Source organism: Prionailurus bengalensis, chromosome X (assembly GCF_016509475.1).
Source record: "Prionailurus bengalensis isolate Pbe53 chromosome X, Fcat_Pben_1.1_paternal_pri, whole genome shotgun sequence".
NCBI classification, from domain to species: Eukaryota; Metazoa; Chordata; class Mammalia; order Carnivora; family Felidae; genus Prionailurus; species Prionailurus bengalensis.
In genome coordinates this window covers 128,554,685-128,575,260 of record NC_057361.1, presented here as the reverse complement: position 1 = coordinate 128,575,260, position 20,576 = coordinate 128,554,685, and the positions used below count along the sequence as shown (strand labels likewise).

At 38.1% G+C, this 20,576-nt stretch overlaps 1 protein-coding gene across 2 annotated transcripts in view; it reads left to right on the top strand.

The window, feature by feature from the left end:
* The first annotated feature begins 811 nt into the window (after positions 1–811).
* CLIC2 (chloride intracellular channel 2) overlaps positions 812–20,576 on the top strand; it is a 29,483-nt gene continuing 9,718 nt past the window's right edge. Inside the window, exons 1-3 of one of the 2 annotated variants that reach the window (XM_043570438.1) lie at positions 812–1,510; positions 13,600–13,709; positions 13,835–13,960. In XM_043570438.1, the coding sequence (XP_043426373.1) occupies positions 1,478–1,510; positions 13,600–13,709; positions 13,835–13,960 (269 nt within the window). In that variant the 5' untranslated portion in view covers positions 812–1,477. The remainder of the gene's footprint in view (positions 1,511–13,599; positions 13,710–13,834; positions 13,961–20,576) is intronic. The other variant, XM_043570439.1, reaches the window with a different exon arrangement.

Sequence of the window (20,576 nt, the reverse complement as noted above, 5' to 3'; positions counted from 1 at the left end):
GCAGAGGTCTATCACAGTTTCCCTCTCACTTTATCAACCGTTTGGAAAATCGCCATATCTCAGGTCCAGAAGAACAGCCACCTTCACATCAGACACTCCTTGCCTAGAACCTGTAGGTGTGGCACAGACCGGGTTTTGCCAGGAGCCTCTTCTGTAATTTCTTTTTTTTGTTTTCAACGTTTATTTATTTTGGGGACAGAGAGAGACAGAGCATGAACGGGCGAGGGGCAGAGAGAGAGGGAGACACAGAATCGGAAACAGGCTCCAGGCTCCGAGCCGTCAGCCCAGAGCCCGACGCGGGGCTCGAACTCACGGACCGCGAGATCGTGACCTGGCTGAAGTCGGACGCTTAACCGACTGCGCCACCCAGGCGCCCCTGTAATTTCTTTACATGAGGCCAATGGCACAGCGTACAACCCTTAGGAGCACAGGGGATGTTTGGTGTTGTAGAAACAGGGTCACAATGGCACCCAACTGGTGGATCTGTGTTCACCTTGGCTTGGATCAGAGACTCTTCCCACCAAACGGGTTTCTTAATCCAGCCTCTCCCCCCGACCCTTGGGCTGGCAGGCAAAAAACACAACTGCCAGAAACACCACAGACATCAAGTGATCAGCTTGGATATTTTATTGCTTCTCCCAGCCAGGGCTGACAAGCAGAGATACAGAACTGCTTGTGGTTCCTGGTACAGAGACCAAAACCAGGAAGTGATCTGTCCCAGTGCAGATTTCCCAGAAATAAGAATGAGATGGGGTATGTGGACGATGCGCCTCAGACTCAACCAACCCAGTGAATGTTCCCTAGTTACAGAAGAGAAGTGAAAGCGATAATCCAGAAGGGAAATCTGGCTGTGTGAGAAGAATTTGGGGTGGAGACATTTGATGAAGTACACTTTTTTTTAACCCCCTTTTAGACGATATCATTAGATAAACATCCTTTTCAATGATACAACCCAAGCCATTTCTGGCCCTTTTCCTGGAAAAGCTTTTTGCTGCTGTCAGTTTACAGGAACAGCAATAAGAGTCCATTTTCTGGGCATGAAGCCCAGGACTCAAAGGGAGGCTCTAGAGAACATCTGGTCCATTTGATATATAGAAGCCAGCACTGCATGTGTGTATTTGTGTGTATGTGTTTTTCCTATGCTGACTCATGGCATTGAAGCCTTTCTGGAAACACCCCCACTTTTGTAGCCAGCCAGTTTATACACACCCCTTCAGCTCCTCCTTGTTTCAAATGTTAAGTCAAGAGGAAGAAGGAAAATAAATTCAAGAGCTGCTCTCAAGCATCTAGAATTCTCTGCACCCCACCTCTTCAGAAGAGAGACTGGCCCCAGCTCTGACTCAGTCTACTACAAACTGGACTCTCCTCTTAAAGCACCAACTTTGAGCCTTTGGACAAAACTGGAAGAAAAGAGTCCACAAGTACTTTGGACTCTGCAGGAAGCAGGGGGCTGACAACTGGCAGTAAAAACAGAAAGATGGCAGACCCTGAAATTGAGCTTTTCGTGAAGGTAAGTTTTCTAGCTATAATAATGGCATATGGAATGTATTATTTCTTGACACTGGGCCTCACATTCTAAAAAGAGGTCAATATTTGGGCTAGACATAAATATTTTTTGAATTATATTCCTCCTCTGAGTCCTAGATGTATGCCTGGTTGCTCTTAGATGACAATAGGAAAATATGTTATCTGAAAAAGACAAGGAGACGTTGCGGAAAGAGCACTAGACTAGTTGGTAGTCAGAACAACTAAATCATATTCTTGGTGGCATCCTACTTAACTTTGGACAAACCTCTCACTCCCTCTGGACCTTTATTTCTACATATGCACAATGAAGAAGCCTGACAAAGTGATCCTTAAGGGCTTTCTAGCTCTTGCAATCTGTGTTTTATGAGATAGGTTTTGGAACCTTGAATGGGGGAAGGAGAGAACCAAGACTGGACTGAGAGCCCCAATCCCACACATAGCCCAGATAGAGTTTTCTAAAACTCTCCCACAATAGATGAAGATCACAGTGGAGTCACATGGACGCAATGGGAGGAAACAGCCAGGAGTCTGTGTGCCTGTTACATGAGGAGAAGACATTTTAGAACGCTGTTTCCTCTTTATGGGGTGCTTTGGGTTTTTTTTTTTAATGCTTCAACTTTTCAGAAAAGTACTTTGGAAAACCCCTAAGGCAGGAGAAGGGAACGTGTGTTTTGAAATTAACTAATCAAGAAAAAGAAATAATTTTGTATACGTTATTGTAGCAATTACAGTTTCCAAAAACTTTGCTTATATTAACTATTTTTTCTCTATATTTTCATTGACTTTCAGAAGTATCCAAGATGATAATAATAACAAACTCTCAATCATGCCTGGTCCTTTTCTAAGCACTTTACATATATTATACATATTTACATATATTTCCTCATTTAGTCCTAACAACTTACATTAGTAGTACTACTTGCAATAGTAGCATCAGTTGTCTTCATTTCTAGGTAAGTAAGCTAAGGCAATAAAGTTTTTAAAATTTTTTTGTTTTATGTTTTATATTTGAGAGAGAGACAGAGAGCAAGTAGGGGAGGGGCAGAGAGACAGAGACAGAATCCGAAGCGGGCTCCAGGCTGTGAGCTGTCCGCACAGAGCCCGACGCGGGGCTCGAACCCAGAGGCCGCGAGATCATGACCTGAGCCGAAGTCAGATGCTTAACTGACTGAGCCACCCAGGTGCCCCAGGCAATAAAGTTTAAGTAACTTGCGTCTAAAACCGTATCTCTACTGATGGCTTACAAAGACATAAAATAAAGTAAGTTTACCAAATGTTAATTTAAACATCTGTTAGCCAAAGTAATACTTTAACAATTATTTAAAAAATATTTACCTCGTCACATATATGCACAAAGGACATAATCAACCTGCTTTTTCAAAATTATAGGAGACCGACCCTTGAATTCCTGCATCGCAAAGTAATCCAAATAAGTGCTGTACTATGTAGCAAAGAGCTACTTCTCTTATCTCTGGATTTTAGCAAAACATGTGACTGCTCAGACATGATATAAATAAGCCTTAATTTCCTAACTGGCTTTTCACATCTACCAGTTTCAAACCAGAGGTAATGTCTCTTCATAGGGTAACTAAAATGTTCCCTTAGTCTAAACTATTCATTCAATCCAATCGAACCCCTCTAACTAGTTGTTAGCATTGATGTGTTCATCTTCATAGACTTCCTCATATTTGGGTAGTAATCTGGACAGGAGAAGTTAGTGAATCACACATTGGATGAACAAAGGTTGAATTAAGTAATAACTTTCGAGTTAAAATAACTAATCATTTTAAGTATGGCAGGCACTGTGTTAAGTAGTTTATTATTAACCCTACCTTATGGGTAAAGAAAGTAAAGCAAAGAGTAAGTGACTTTGTCCAAGGTCACATAGCTAGTGAATGGCAGGGTTAGGATTCTAATTATTCAAAATAGCTATGTGTAATCTTATTCAATTGTTTTCAATTCGGCAAACTTTTTAGTAAATTTTCCATAATTTCATCAGATGGAATCCTTTAGATGTAAGCTTACGTAATTACATTGCTACAAATTATAGATTTTCTGAAAGAAACTTGAGTATCATCTGGTCCGGGTTTTTGTTTTGCTTTGCTGTAAGATGTGTTCCACAGATCTCTAGAAGTTTCATAAAAGATATGGAGATGGGGCATAATGATTTAGAGGCATGAAAAATATTAATAAGTTTAAAAAGCACTCTTTATCAACAATATCTCATTTAGAGCTCATGTGGTTTCTTTCTAAAGATTAAAGGAATCTGTCATTTCCCCAGCTACCTCTGGCTGTGGCTTAAAAACCCTTAAAAAATTCTGGAGAGGTCTCTGAGCAGCAGTATACCAGGCACATACCGCAACCCTACCATAACCCTAGAAAGAGGACTCCAGAACACATGATAGGAAAAACCAAGAAGGAGCCTAGTTATCCTGGAGATGACTCCAAACAATTAAGAATTGGTAGTATTTCTAAAAATGGGTGGGAAGGTAGGATAAAAACAGAAAAATCAATTGAATATCTATTTAAAGAGTATTTAGAGTCTCAAATCCCTGCCTTGCCACAGCTCCATAGATGGTTGTCATGTTTAGTCTCTTACCAGCAGAAGTCTGTGGTTTTATTCCCAGGAGAGGACTCTGAACTGCAAAATAACATGCACATATTCTAAACCCTAAGCACTAAACCCTGACTTTAACCCTAACCCTAACACTAATGCTGACCCAACACTAACCCTAACCCTAACCCCTAACCACAAATCCTAACCCTCTGGAGAGGTCTGTGAACCGCAAAACACAAGGCACATACCCTAACCATAACACTAAACCTACCCCAAGAGAAGACTGGGGTTTGATTCTCTGGTGAGTTCTTGAACTGCAAAATTCCAGGCACAAACCCTGACCTTAATTCTAATCCTAACCCTTGATCTGAGAAAGCAGACTCCTGAACACACAATAAGAAAACTGAGAAACAGCGGAGTTATCCTGGAAATGACCCCCAAACATTTAAAAATTGGTAGTGTTTCTGAAAATGGGTGAGAAGGTAGAGATAAAAACAGAAAAATCTATTGAACATCTATTTAAAGAGTTTTTAGAGCCCCAAATCCCTTCCTTGCCTCAGCTCATAGATGGTTGTCATGTTTATTCTCACCCCAGCAGAAGTCTGAGGTTTTATTCTCAGGAGAGGTCTCTGAACTGCAGGATGTCAGGCACATACCCTAACCCTAACAGGAAGACAAAAAATGTTTTATCTATGTGAAAGAGATAAAAAAGACTATACTTTCTCTGAATTATCGAACCATTTTCAAACTCTTAGAACTATCATAAAGACTATCGTAAAAACTGATTAATTTTTAAAATCCAACAAAACCATTAGATGGGAGAAAACAGTGTTTAAGAATTTGGGTTCTGGAGTAGACAGCCCTGGACTTGCTACATGAGAAGAGTATATACACATCAGCTCTTGTCTGGCTGAGTGTACTTGAGCAAATTAGCTTCTCTGAGCCTCAATTTACTCATCTGTAAAACAAGAGTAATAACAGAACCTATATCATGGGATCATCTTCGTGGTGAGTATTAAATAAAACAAATCTGTAAAAGACAGTAGTTGTTGACATAGTAAACATTCAACAAATGTCAGATATTGTAGCTATTATTATTTTTCATGTTTAGAAACTTAGATCATAAACACAAGAAGAAAAAGTTGTTTTTGTGGATGACCATATCCTGTCCTTGCCAGCTAAATATACTTAAGAGGTGGTAACTCATCAATCAGGCTAAGGAATTTACATCCTAAAATTTTCTGTGATGGTACTTTAAATCTGCATATTAAAAACATGGGGGAAAAACTTCAGTTTTCCTGTAAAACTTGACTGCATTTCCCCCACGTCTCAGTGTTTTGCCTTTCCTTTTGCCAAAGGTGATCCACCCTTCCTGCTGTATCTATTATCAGACTCCATTCTTCTTCCTGCCTCCCACCCATAATCATGCTTGTACGCACTAGTCCCAGTTCTGATTGGATCCTTAGTTTGACTTCCATTACAAAAGAAACACAGCTGCCAACATTGGTTGCCTCTTCCCATAGCTCTTCACTCCCTGACATCACAAAAGAATAACAATAAGCATCATTTCCTCTGTTGCACCCATTTCCCAGGAAAGGAAAATTTGCCAAAAAATTAGGATTATGCCCAGGGTTTCTGGGACCTTAATATTGTTAGAAATGACAGATCAGAGCAGCTGTAAAATGAGGGACCCTTTATTTTCTTCTACAGACTGAGGCAAAAGCGGATAGTAAGCATCAAATAAATATTGAATAAATGAATGATGTAATAGCCATGGCAAATGAAAGAACTAAACTTATTTGGAGATATTTATAGGTGAAACTAACAAGAATTGGTGTTGAATTCAATTTGGAAGTGAAGTGGAAGGATGATTTTCAATTTTCTAATTTGGGCAACTGAGTAGATAATGTCTTATCTGCTATGGCTGCCATAATAAAATATCATACATTGGGTGGCTTAAACAACAGATGTTTATCTTCTCACAGTTATACAGGCTGGATACTCAAGATCAAGGTGCCAGCATGGTCATGTTCTGGTGAGAACTCTCCCTGGCTTATAGATGATTGCTTTCTCAGTGTCCTTGCATGGTGGGCAGAGAAAAATAGGAGGACAGGAGAGAGAGAAAGCTTTCTGGTCTCTTCTTATAAGGGCCTTAATCCCATGAGGACCCCATCCTCATGACCTCATATAATCCTAATTACCTCCCAAAAGCCTTTCTACCAAATACTAGGGTTAGAGTTTCAAAATATGATTCGGGAGTGGATACAATTCAGCCCATAGCAGATGGCAATGTCATTTACAGGATTGGGAGCCCTAAAGAAAGAGCAGGTCAGGGAGTGGAGTAAAGAAAAAGGGAGGAATTCAGGTTGGGACATGTTGAGATTGAGGTATCTAAAACCTGGATTTCCCATGATGACACTGCATCAGCTATAGCTCTCTCAAGAAGTGGCTAGTTTTTTTTTAATTTTTTAAATGTTTCCTTATTTTTTTATTTTAATGTTTATTTATCTGAGAGAGAGACAGAGTGTGAGTGGGCAAGAGGCAGAGAGAGAGGGAGACACAGAATCCAAACCAGGCTCCAGGCTCTGAGCTGTCGGTACAGAGCCCAACGTGGGGCTTGAACCGGTGAACCGCGAGATCATGACCTGAGCCGGAGTCAAACACCAAACCGACTGAGCCACCCAGGCACCCCAGAATGTTTCTTTATTTTTGAGACAGAAAGAGACAGACAGAGTGTGAGCAGGGCGGGGAGCAGAGAGAGGGAGACACAGAATCCGAAGCAGGCTCCAGGCTCTGAGCTGCCAGCACAGAGCCCAATGTGGGGCTTGAACCCATGAGCCATGAGATCATGACCTGAGCCGAAGTCGTACGCTTAACCGACTGAGCCACCTAGGCGCCCCCAAAAGTGGCTACCTTTTCTTCCTCATTCGTCTTGCCACTGAGCCTGGAAATCAGGTAGGTATCTTTTAGGTATCATTGCTTCTCATTCCTGTTTCCAGACCATTCTGCGTCCCCCATCCAGAGAAATACCAGTCATAAAATCAGACTAAACCACCCCTTCTTGTGATAGTAGTCTTCCAAACACCAGGTCACTCTCCCTTATTTCTTGAGGATTTTTAGCTTCTGGACCACTGTCATTCTCTCCAACACTATTCCTATCATAATTCTTGGTGATTTGAATATCTATGCAGATGACCCTTCCAATACTCTGGCCTCTCTGATCCTTGACTTCTCCTCCAGCGATCTTGTTCTTCCCTTTCCATAGCCATATGCTAACTTTTGTCACTGCAACTTCTGCAATGACTGCATAATGTCATTTGTTTGAGGGTATTTTTTCCTACTTTTTGAAATTTTCTATGTTAACACACTTTGAGTTATAATTTACATAAAATAAGATGCACCCACTTTAAGTACACAATCTAATGAGTTTTGACAAATGTATACACACATGCAACTACTACTCCAATCAAAATATAGAATATTTCTATCACTTCAGAAAATTCCTTTGTGTCTCATTTCAGTCAATCTTCCCCACTGTATCCCACTACCACACTGCCAAGAAATCACCAATCTGCCTTCTGCCTAGATAGATTGGTTTGTATTTCCTAGGATTTTCTATAGATTGAATTGTACAGTATGTACTCTTTTATTGTCTGGCTTCTTTCACTCAGCATAATTGTTTTGGGATTTCCCCATATTGTCGTGTGCTTCAATATCTCATCCCTTTTTATTGCTGAACTATTCCATTGCATAGATGTAGCATATTTATCTGTCTACCTACTGAAAGATATTTGGGCTGTTTCCAGTTTTTTTAGCTGTGATTAATAAAGTTGCTATAAACATTCATGTACAAGTCTTTCTATGGACATATGCTTTCACTTCTTTTGTGTAAATACCTACAATTAGAATTAATGGATCATATGGTAGGTACATTTTAAACTTTGACAAGCTCTTTATAAACCACTTGCACCATTTTACACTCCTAACAAGAGTGTATCCATTCCAGTTGTTCCACATTCCTATGCCCTTCAAATTTCAGCTATTCCCGTGTGTGTGCAGTGGCATCTTGTTGTGGTTTTCATTTTCATTTCCCTGTTAACGAGTGATGTTGAGCATCTTTTCATGTCTTTATTTACCATATGTATCTCTTTCATAGAGTGTTTAAATCGCTTGCCCATTTTTAAGTTGGACAGTTTGTTATTGAGTTTTAAGAGTTTTTTATTCATATATTTTATTAACATTTTTCATTTTCTTAACGGTTCTTTTGAAAACCAGATTTTGTTTTCATGTAGCTCAATTTATTGAATTTGTCTTTCCTCTACCTCACTTTCTGAATCCCAGCTATATTGACCCTCTTTTGGTTCCTTATAATGCCATGCTCAAGCATATTGCAAGGCCTTTGGATATACTATTTGCTGTTTAGAATGGCTCCTTCATGCTTATTCTCGCACTTAACTCTTAATTATTCTTTGAACTCAGTTCAAATGCCAGTTCCTCAGAAAGACTTTCTCTGCCAGACCCCATATAGATTATTTCTCTGTTACACACGCTCATAACATGCACATCCTTCCTTCAAATAATTTATATCAGTTTAAAACTAAGAGTTAATTGGGGTACCTGGGTAGCTTAGTCGGTTAAGTGTGTGAATTCGGCTCAGGTCATAATCAAGGGTTCGTGAGTTTGGTTCCGACATCAGGCTCTGTGCTGACAGCTCAGAGCCTGGAACCTGCTTAGGATTCTGTGTCTCCCTGTCTCTCCCCCTCCAACGCTCACGCTCTGTCTCTGTCTCTCAAAAACGAATAAACGTAAAAAAAAATTTAAAAAACTAAGAGTTGGGGCGCCTGGGTGGCGCAGTCGGTTAAGCGTCCGACTTCGGCCAGGTCACGATCTCGCGGTCCGTGAGTTCGAGCCCCGCATCGGGCTCTGGGCTGATGGCTCAGAGCCTGGAGCCTGTTTCCGATTCTGTGTCTCCCTCTCTCTCTGCCCCTTCCCCGTTCATGCTCTGTCTCTCTCTGTCCCAAAAATAAATAAACGTTAAAAAAAAAATTTAAAAAAAAAAATAAAATAAAAAACTAAGAGTTAATTTGGGGGTTATTTTTATTATTTTTATTTTTTTACATGTATTTACTTTTGAGAGACAGAGAACAAGTGGGGGAGGGGCAGAGAGAGAAGGAGACACAGAATCCGAAGCAGGTTCCAGGCTCCTAGCTGTCAGGACAGAGCCCGACGCGGGGCTCAAACCCACAAACCGTGAGATCATGACCTAAGCTGAAGTCGGACGCTCAACCGACTGAGCCACCCAGGCACCCCAGGGCTATAGATATATAGATATATAAATATATAGATATATAGATATGGACTGTTATATATATATATATATATATGGACTATGTTAAATATTTACTGGGAGACTGAATGGATAAGTGAAGAATGGAGGGACCACAGATAAACTCAAGTTTACATAAAATTTCAAAGCAGAAAAATGTGTTGTTTTCAGTGAACAAAAGATGGCTTTTCATTTTTTTCACCATTATTTTTCTTACTATTGAAGTATAGTTGACATAAAATGTTATATTAGTTTCAGGTAAGTAACATGTTGATTTGACAATTGTATACATTACTCAGTGTTCATCGTGGTAGGTGTAGTCAACATCTGTCACCAAACAACATTATTACAATATGATTGACTATATTTCCTATGGTGGGCTTTACATCTCCATGGCTTATTTATTTTATAACTGGAAGTTTATACCTCTTAATTTCCTTTGTCTACTTTGCCCACTTCCACTCACCTCCCCTTTGGCAGTTTGTTCTTTATATCTAGAGATCGGGCTTGTTTGAGGGGGTTGTTTGTCTGCTTGCTTGCTCGTTTTGTGTTTTAGATTCTACATATAAGTGAAATCATATGGTTCTTGTCTTACTCTGCCTGACTTATTACACTTAGCATAATGCCCTCTGGGTCCATATATGTTATCACAAATGGCAAGATCTCATTCTTTTTTATGCCCAAGTAATAGTCCTTTCATCTATTACTAAACACTTGGGTTGCTTCCGTATTTTAGCTATTATAAATAGTGCTGCAATAAACACAGGGTGCATATATATATTTTCAAATTAGTGTTTTCTTTTTCTTTGGGTAAGTACCCAATACTGGAATTACTGGATCATATGGTATTTCTATTTCTAATTTTTTGAGGAACCTCCATTCTGTTTTCCACAGTGCTTGGACCAATTTACATTCCCACCAAAGGTACACAAGTGTTCCCTTTTCTCCAACACTTGTTATTTCTTATCTTTTTGACACTAGCCATTCTGATTTCTATGAGGTGATATCTCATTGTGGGTTTGATTTACATTTCCCTAATGATTGGTGATATTGAGCATCTTTTCATTTCTCTGTTGGCTATCTGTATGTCTTCTTTGGAGAAATGTTTATTCAGGTCTTCATTTTTAATTAGATTATTTTTTATTTTTTGGTGTATAAGTTCTTTTTTTTAGTGTTTATTTATTTTTGAGAGAGAGGGAGACAGAGTGCAAGTGGGGGAGGGACAGAGAGAGATGGAGGCAGAATCCAAAGTAAGCTCCAGGATCGGAGCTGTCAACACAGAGCCCAACGTGGGGACTCAAATTCATGAACCATGAGATCAAGACCTGAGCTGAAGTCAGATGCTTAACCGAAGGGGCCACCCAGGCGCCCCAGCAGTTCTTAACATATTTGGGATGTTACCCCCCCCCCAATCAGATGTATTATTTGAAAATATATTCTCTCATTCAGGAGGTTGCCTTTTTGTTTTGTTAAAAGTTTCTTTTGCAGTGCAAAAGCTTTTCATTTTGGTGTAGTCCCAATAGCTTATTTTTGCTTGTTTACCTTGCTTCAGGAGACATAGCCATAAATATGTTGCTAAAGCTGATGTCCAAAAGATTGCTGCCTATGTTTTCCTTTAGGAATTTTATGGTTTCAGATCCTATATTTGGGACTTTAATCCATTTTGAATTCATTTTTGTGTGTGGTGTAAAAAAAAAGCCAGTGGTCCAATTTCATTCTTATACATGTAGCTGTCGAGTTTTCCCAGTACCATTTATTGAAAAGACTGTCTTATCCCCATTGATTATTATTGCCTCCTTTGTCATAGGTTAATTAACCATATAATCATGGATTTATTTCTCAGCTATCTTGTTCCATTGATCTATGTGTCTATTCTTGTGCCAGTACCATACTGTTTTGATTATTATAGCTTTGTAGTATAGTTTGAAATCAGTGCGCATGATACCTGTGGCTTTGTTCTTTCTCAAGATTACTTTGGCTATTCAGGGTCTTTTGTGATTCTATACGAATTTTTACAACTATTCCAGTTCTGCAAAAAATGCCATCAGCATTTGATAGAGATTGCATTGAATCTGTAGATGGTTTTGTGTACTATGGACATTTTAACAAAATTTAACTATATTAATTCTACCAATCTATGAGCACAATATATATTTCTATTTGTTTGTGTCATCTTTAATTTCTTTCATCAGTGTCTTATAGATTTCAGAGTATAGGTCATTCACCTCCTTGGTAAAATTTATTCCTAGGTATTTTATTCTTGTTAATGTAATTGTAAATGGGATTGTTTTCTTAATTTCTCTTTCTGCTACTACATTATTGGTGTTTAGAAATGCAACAGATTTCTGTATATTAATTTTGTATCCTGGGTCTTTACTGAATTCATTTATTAGTTCTAATAGTTTGTGTGTGTGTGTGTGTGTGTGTGTGTGTGTAGTCTTTAGGGTTTTCTACATAGAGTATTATGTCATCTGCAAATAGTGACATTTTTACCTCTTCTTTATTAATTTGGATGCCTTTTATTTTTTTTTGTTGTCTGATTACTGCATCTAGGACTTCCAGTAGTATGTTGAATAAAAGTGGTGAGACTGGACATCCTTGTCTTATTCCTGATCTTAGAGGAAAAGCTTTCAATTTTTCACCAGTGAATATGATGTTAGCTGTGGAGTGTTCATATGTTTCATTATTATGTTGAGATATATTCCCTCCAAATCAATTTTATTGAGAGTTTTTATCATGGATGGATGTTGTATTTTGTCAAATGGTTTTTCTGCATCTATTGAGATAGTCATATGGTTTTAATCCTTTTTTTTTTGGTTAACATCCTGTATCACATTGATTGATTTTTGAATTTTAAACCATCCTTGCATCTTTGGAATAAATTCCACCTGATCTTGGTGAAGTATAATTTTAATGTATTGTTAAATGCTATTTGCTAACATTTTGTTGAGGATTTTTGCATCTATGTTTATCGGGGATATTGACCTGTAGTTTTCTGTTTCTATAGTGTCTTTGTGTGGTTTTGGCATCAGGGTAATGCTGGGCAAAAGATGGATCTTTAAATGGATGGTGTTAAAACAACTATTAACTGGGGTGCCTGGGTGACTCAGTTGGTTAAGGGACCGTCTTTGGCTCAGGTCATGATCTCACAGTTTGTGAATTTGAGCTCCACGTCGGGCTCTGTGCTGACAGCTCGGAGCCTGGAGCCTGCTTTGGATTCTGTGTCTTCCCCTCTCTCTACCCCTCCCCTGCTCATGCTCTGTGTCTCTCAATAATAAATAAATGTTAAAAAAAATTTTTAACTATTATCTATTTGTAAAAAAAAACAAATTGAATACATAGGCTAAAGTCCCAATATAACTCTGCCAAAATAAATTCCAAATCGATGAAACAAATGCCAAAAATGAAACCATGAAGGTACTAAAAGAAAACATAAGAGAACATCTTTATAATAAAACAAAATAAGAAAGGTGGGATATTCTTTGTAATCTTTATGTATATAATAGTCATGTAAGCAGATCAGAAAAACTAGACTGCATAGAGGAAAAAAGTAATAGATTTTATGTAAAATCTAAATTTCACATAGGCCATGTTTTAAAATACATGTAATGTGTATCAAAAAGTGTTAATATATTCAGTATGTAAATAAATTTTTCAAATCAATAAGGAAAATGTCATCAACTTAATAGAAAAAAATGTAAGATTGTCGTGAACAAACACTTCACAAAATAAGGCAATCAAATGGGCAATAAACATATGGAAAATGTCTCTCAAGAAGGAAATTTGGCAGGATCTATTAAAACGGAAAATGCACTTAGTCTTTTTTCAACATTCTCATTTTAAGTATTAATTCTAAAGATATAATCTCAGCAGTGGAACAAATTATATGCCCCAAAATATTTGCTGCTGAAATATTTAGGATAGCAAAAATTTTGGAATATCTGAAATGCCCATCAACAGGAAATGGTTATATTATATATATTCTGGTAATATATAAAACAATTATTATTATGTACTAATCAGACTTGTCATTTTAAATACAATAAACTTATTTGATTCATTATCTGTCTGCCCACAGATAATAGAATCCATGAGATTAAGGTTATCTCTAGCAACTGGTTCATTTCCCAGTAGGCACTCAATACATACTGAGCAAATGAATGAATGAGACCTTCCTTTATCTTAACAGGCAGGAAGTGATGGGGAGAGTATTGGAAACTGTCCCTTTTGCCAACGCCTTTTTATGATCCTCTGGCTTAAAGGAGTTAAATTCAATGTAACTACTGTTGACATGACCAGGTAAGAGAAATCAGGACATGTTTCATTCTGGAGCGTGAAATTGGTAGACACCAATATAATGTTTGTGTTTGTATAATGTGTACTATATCTAAAGGCTTAACTCTACTTATTTTCAATAATTATAGAAAGCCCGAAGAGCTGAAAGACTTAGCCCCAGGCACCAATCCTCCCTTCCTGGTGTATAACAAGGAGTTGAAAACAGACTTCATTAAAATTGAGGAGTTTCTAGAGCAGACACTGGCTCCTCCAAGGTACAGCATTCTACAGGATATTATTGTTGTTGAGAAAATCTATTGTATTGCCCTATTTATTGCAGATTGAGAATTCTTCTAGACATCTTTTTTTCACTGTTGGCCTCTCTTTTGCTATTTTTCTAGCAAAGTTTTCAAAGATCCCCTTGATTATATATGACTACACACCTTTACTACAGAATTACTTATTTAATATATGTAAAGGTATTAAAACTTTCTGAGTTGTAAGCAGTCTATAAGGAAAGGGCAAAAGATAGATTTAGAAACCTTGGGAAGGCAGGGAATTTCAGCCATAATGAAGTTTGGGGGAATTTATACTGATAGAAATTCGACTTGTTTTATTGTAGAGCCCTCACAAGATCTTCAGTTTTGAAACAGCTTTTGATTCGGTCTGATCTCTAAGCTCTGCAGGTTGAGAAATATTATGTCTACTAAGCATAAACTTCCCCCCTTCAACTTTAAATACACAGATATTAGATTTAACATTTCAAAGTACTTTTATATTCCTTATGCTATCTGTGCCTTTTATTCACATGACTTATTCACTCCATAACTGGAAGTCTATATCCTCCATTTCTCTTCACCCATTTTCACACATCCTCCACCCCTTTAACCTCTGGCAACCAGTGGTTTATGCTATGTATTTATGGGTCTGTTTCTGGAGGCATCACAATTACAGACTTCAAGTTATATTACAAAGCTGTAGTGATCAAGACAGTATGGTAGTGGCACAAAAATAGACACATAGATCAATAGAACAGAATAGAAAACCCAGAAATGAACCCACAACTGTATGGTCAATTAATCTTTGACAAAGCAGAAAAGAATATCCAATGGGAAAAAGATAGTGTCTTCAACAAATGGTGTTAGGAAAACTGGACAGCAACAAGCAAAAGAATGAAATTGGACCCTTTTCTTACACTGTACACAAAAGTAAATTCAAAGTGGATTAAGGAAGGCACTTGTGATGAGCACTGGGTATTATAGGTAAGTGATGAATCACTAAATTTCTACACCTGAAATCAATTTTACCATATATGTTAACTAACTAGAATTTAAATAAAAACTTGAAAAAAAAAGACAGTAGTGATGGTTGCACAACACAGTGAATGTAATTAATGTCACTGAATTGTAAACATAAAAAATGCTTAAAATGGCAGATTTTATATATTTTTTCCACAATAAAAAATTTTTTAAAAAAATGCATTAAAGACCTAAATGTGACACAGGAAACTATCAAAATCCTAGAGGAGAACACAGGCAGCAACTTCTCTGATATTGGCCATAGCAACTTCTTACTAGATATGTCTCCTGAGATAAGGAAAACAAAGCAAAAATAAGCTGTTGGGACTTAATCAAAATATAAAACTTCTGCACAGTGAAGGAAGCAATCAACAAAACTAAAAGGCAACCTGTGGGATGGGAGAAGATATTTGCAAATGACATATCTGATAAAGGATTAGTATCTTAAATATATAAAGAACTTATAAAACTGAACACCCAAAAACAAAATAATCCAGTTTAAAAAGGGCAGAAGAAGGGCACCTGGATGGCTCAGTCGGTTAGGCATCTCTTAGTTTTGCCTCAGGTCATGATCTTGGAGCTTCATGGGTTCAAGCCTCGCATTAGGCTCTGTACTGGCAGTGAAGAGCCTGTTTGGGATTCTCTCTCTTTCCCTCTTTCTCTGTCCTTCCCCCACTTGCACTGTATCTGTCTCTCTCAAAATAAATAAATAAACGTTTTTAATGGGCAGAATATGTGAATTAATATTTTTCCAAAGAAGACATCCACATGGCCAACAGACACATGAAAAGATGCTCAACATCACTCACCATCAGGGAAATGCAAATCAAGACTACAATGAGATATCACCTCACACCTGTCAGAGTGGCTAAAATCAACAACACAAGAAACAACAAGTGTTGAGGATATGCAGAAAAAGGAACTCTCTTATACTGTTCGTGGGAATGTAAACTAGTGCAGTTTGTGGAAAACAGTATGGAGGTTCCTCAAAAAACTAAAAATAGAACTACCCTATGACCCAGTAACTGTACTACTGGGTATTTATGCAAAGAATACAAAAATACTGGTGTGCCTGGGCAGCTCAGTCAGTTAAGCATTCAGCTCTTGATTTTAGCTCAGGTCATGATCTCACAGTTCATCGAGCCCCTAGTTGGGCTCTGTGCTGATGACACAGAGCCTGCTTGATATTCTCTCTCTCTCTCTCTCTCTCTCTTCCTGTGTGTGTGTGTGTGCCCCTCTCCAGCTCACACATGGTTTCTCTCTGTCTCAAAAGAAATAAACATTTTTTTAAAAAGAATACAAAAATACTAATTCAAAGGGATACCTGCACCCCAATGTTTATAGCAGCATTACCTATAATGCCCACATTATGGAAATAGCCCAAGTTTCCATGGATTTATGAATGGATTAAGAAGATGTGTGAGGCGCCTGGGTGGCTCAGTCAGTTGAGCATCCAACTCTTGATTTCCGCTCAGATCATGATCCCATGGTTATGGGATGGAAACCCATGTTGGGCTCCATGTTGAACATGGAGGCTGCTTAAGATTCTCTCTCTCTCTCTCTCTCTCTCTGTCTCCCTCTGCCCCTCTCCCCTGCTCGCTCTCTCTCCCTCTCTCTCTATTTTTTTTTAATTTTTTTTTCAACGTTTATTTATTTTTGGGGGGACAGAGAGAGACAGAGCATGAATGGGGGAGGGGCAGAGAGAGAGGGAGACACAGAATCGGAAACAGGCTCCAGGCTCTGAGCCATCAGCCCAGAGCCCGACGCGGGGCTCGAACTCACGGACCGCGAGATCGTGACCTGGCTGAAGTCGGACGCTTAACCGACTGCGCCACCCAGGTGCCCCTCTCCCTCTCTCTCTAAAATAAAAAAGAAGATGTGGTATATATATGGTGTATGGAATATTACTCAGCCAAGAAAGAGGATTTAAGATGGCAGAGTAGTAAAGGGACCCTGGGCTTGTCTTGTCCCTTGAATACAGCTAGATCAACATCAAATCATTTTGCACACCTAAGAAATCAATCTGAGGATTAAGAGAACAATCTGCATAATTTGAGGGAGAGAACATGGCAGGTTTCTTTTAACAAACAAATCAAAGCACACCTAGTTAAAGGTCCAAACACTCCCCATTTAAAGCAAGAAGGAACTCTGCAGAGGACTGACAATTTACAGCAGCAGAGGCCACATAGCATATACCAGAAACACTTCCTGAAGTGCCAGGCCCTGGACATTGTATAAACCCTTCTTACTATAGCATTACTCTCAAGAACATGAAACATAACAAGCTTTCATACACACAAAAGACAGAAACCTAGATAAAATTACAAGATAGATTAATTCTCCCCCCAAAAAAAGATCAAGAAGCAACCACAGTCAAGGATTTACTCAAAATAGATATAAATAATATATCTGAACAAGAATTTAGAAAAACAGTCATAAGAATAGTAGATGGGCTTGAAAAAAATCACAGAATATACCAGAGAAACCCTTGATGCAGAGAAAAAAAGACCTAAAAATTAGGCCAAAATAAAAAAAAATGCTATGAGATGTAAAACTGAGCGGATGTAATCACAACAAGGACGGAAGAAGTAAATGAATGAATAGGTTATACAGAATATAAAATTATGGAAAATGATGAGGCTGAAAAGGAGAGAGAAAGAAAACTATTGGATCACAAATATAGACTTAGGGAACTCAGCGATTGTATACAGTGCAATACTATCCATATCATAGGAGTTCCAGAAGAAGAAGAAGGGGGAAAGGGGACACAAGGTTTTATATCTGAGAACCCCTAATCTGGGGGGGAGGGAAACAGGCATTCAAGTCCAAGAAGCACAGAGAACTCCCCTCAAAATCAACAAAAACAGGTCAACACCAAGACATATCATAGTGAAACCTTCAAAATACAAAAACAGATAATTCTGAAAGCAGCTAGAGACAAAATGTCGTTAACCTACAAAAGTAGACATATAAGGTTAGAAGCAGATGTGTCCACAGGCCTTCTGGCAGGCCAGAAGGGAGTGGCAAGATATATTCAATGTACTAAACAGAAAAATATGCAGGCAATAATACCTTATCCAGCAAGTCTGCCATTCAGAATAGAAGGAGAGGTACAGAGTTTCCAAGACAAGCAAAAACTAAAGGAGTTTATGAACACTAAACAAGCTCTGCAAGAATTATTAAAAGGAACACTTTGAGCAGGAAAGAGAGACCAAAAGCAACAAAGACTAGAAAAGAACAGAGACAATCTACATGAGTAGCAACTTTCAGGTAATACAATGACACTAAATTCATATCTATCAATAATTACTGTAAGTGTAAATGGACTAAGTGCTCTAATCAAAAGACATAGGGTCAGAATGGATAAAAAAAAGACCCATTGATATGCTGCTTACAAGCGACTCATTTTAGCCCCAAACTCACTTCCAGATTGAAAAAACAATTGAAGATAAATTAAAGAATAATGTATCATATTAATGGACATCAAAAGAAAGCTGGAGTAGCCATACTTACATCAGACAAACTAGATTTAAACAAAAAACTGTTATAAGAGATGAATAAAGGCACTATATCATAATAAAGGGGTCTATCCAACAAGATCTAACAACTGTAAATTTTATGCCTCCAACTTGGAACAGCCAAATATATAAATCAATTAATAACAAACCTAAAGAAACTCACTGATGATAATACAATAATACAGGACTTTAACACCCCACTTATATCAATGGACAGATCACCTAAGCAGAAGATCAACAAGGAAACAATGGCTTTGAATGATACACTGGATCAGATGGAATATTACTCAGCCATAAAAAAGAATGAAATCTTGCTATTTGCAACGATGTGTATGGAGCTAGAGAGTACTATGCTAAGCAAAATAAGTCAGTCATAGAAAGACAAACACCATATGATTTCACTCATAGGTGGAATTTAAGAAACAAAACAAATGAGCAGAGGAGAAAAAGAGAGAGAAAGACAGAGAGAGAGAGAGAGGCAAACCAAGAAACAAACTCCTAACTATAGAGAACAAGGTGATGGTTACCAAAAGGGAGGTGGGTGGGGGATGGGTAAAAGAGGTGATGAAGATTTAGGTGTTTATCACTCTTTAAATCTGTGCCAATGTGATGGGTATAGTGATATCACATTGATACTTTAAATTGCATTTCCCTGAATAATAGGTGAATTTGAGCATCTTTACATATGTTGATTGATCATTTGGTTTTGTTCTGTGAATCATCTTGTCAAATCCTTCTGATTTTCTGTTGGCTTATGTATCAGTTAGGGTTTGCATTCAATTCTGATAACTAGAGATGAAAAAAGTGGCTTAAATAAATACGGGTTTTATTTTTCTCACATAATGAGCCAAGAATGAGTCATTGTAGGGATGGAATGATAGTTCCATGACTTCACTGGGGACCCAAGCTCTTTCTAATATCTCTTCTGTGCTATTCTTCAGGTGAGGCTTCCAGTCTCAAAGTTAATTCGTGGTGACAATATGTCCGCTGGAATTCCAGGCAACAGATCTAATTCCCACACAAGAAGAAGGAAAAGGACAAAGAACAAAAGATGCAAGCTAGATTTTTTTAAATGTTTATTTATTTTTGAGAGAGATAGACAGACAGACAGAATGCAAGGAGGGGAGGGGAAGTGATAGAGGAAGACAGAGAATCCGAAGCAGGCTCCAGGCTCCGAGCTGTCAGCACAGAGCCCGATGCAGGGCTCGAACTCACAACCATGAGATCATGACCTGAGCTGAAGTCGGATACTTAACTGACTGAGCCACCCAGGCGCCCCAAAAGGTACAAGCTAGATTTAAGAAGTTTTTGCAGAAGCCACATCAACAATTTGCATTATTTACATTTCATCATCCAAAAATAATTCACATGGTCACATATAAATATAAAGGGGACCTAGGAAATGTAGTTTTTATCCAGGTATATCACCACCCCTAATAAAACAAAAACAAGTTTTAGTTAATGAAAGGAAGGAAAGAAGGAAGAGAAAGAAAGACAGAGAGATAGGTACAGAACTGTGTTATCAGCCATAGTCTGCTTCTTACATGCAACACACTCCCAAGAGATACAACTTCCAAGTTCCATATAGTTACTGCATCCTGCTCAAAGTTCAAGATCTTTGGGTGATGTGCAACATCTCCATTAGATACTAATTGTAGGGTAATTAAATAAATTAAAAGACAAGTTTTCTCCACCAACTCCTTGATGCACTCGATATATCATGGTAGAGCAGGAACTGGATAGCTGGAATAAAAACTTCCATTTTTAAAAGGATAATGATAAAAAGGATAGGATAACACACAGAAATCACCGGTTCATAACAGTTACCATTGTTAGAGAAACAGCTGAAAGACGTTCTAGGTATTGGCATTACAAACAATGCTAAAATGTACTTTCTTTTTACAAAGCCCTCCAGAGTGATTATTTTGCTAGATATGGAAGTCCTTCCATATAAACTTCATATAAAAATTTAAAACCTGTTAGATACCCACATCAATGAAAATGAGGGAGTATGGAACTCTAAAAATCTATCCCTCCATGAAAGCAATGAATAGCTTGGGGGGAAAAACCGTCAG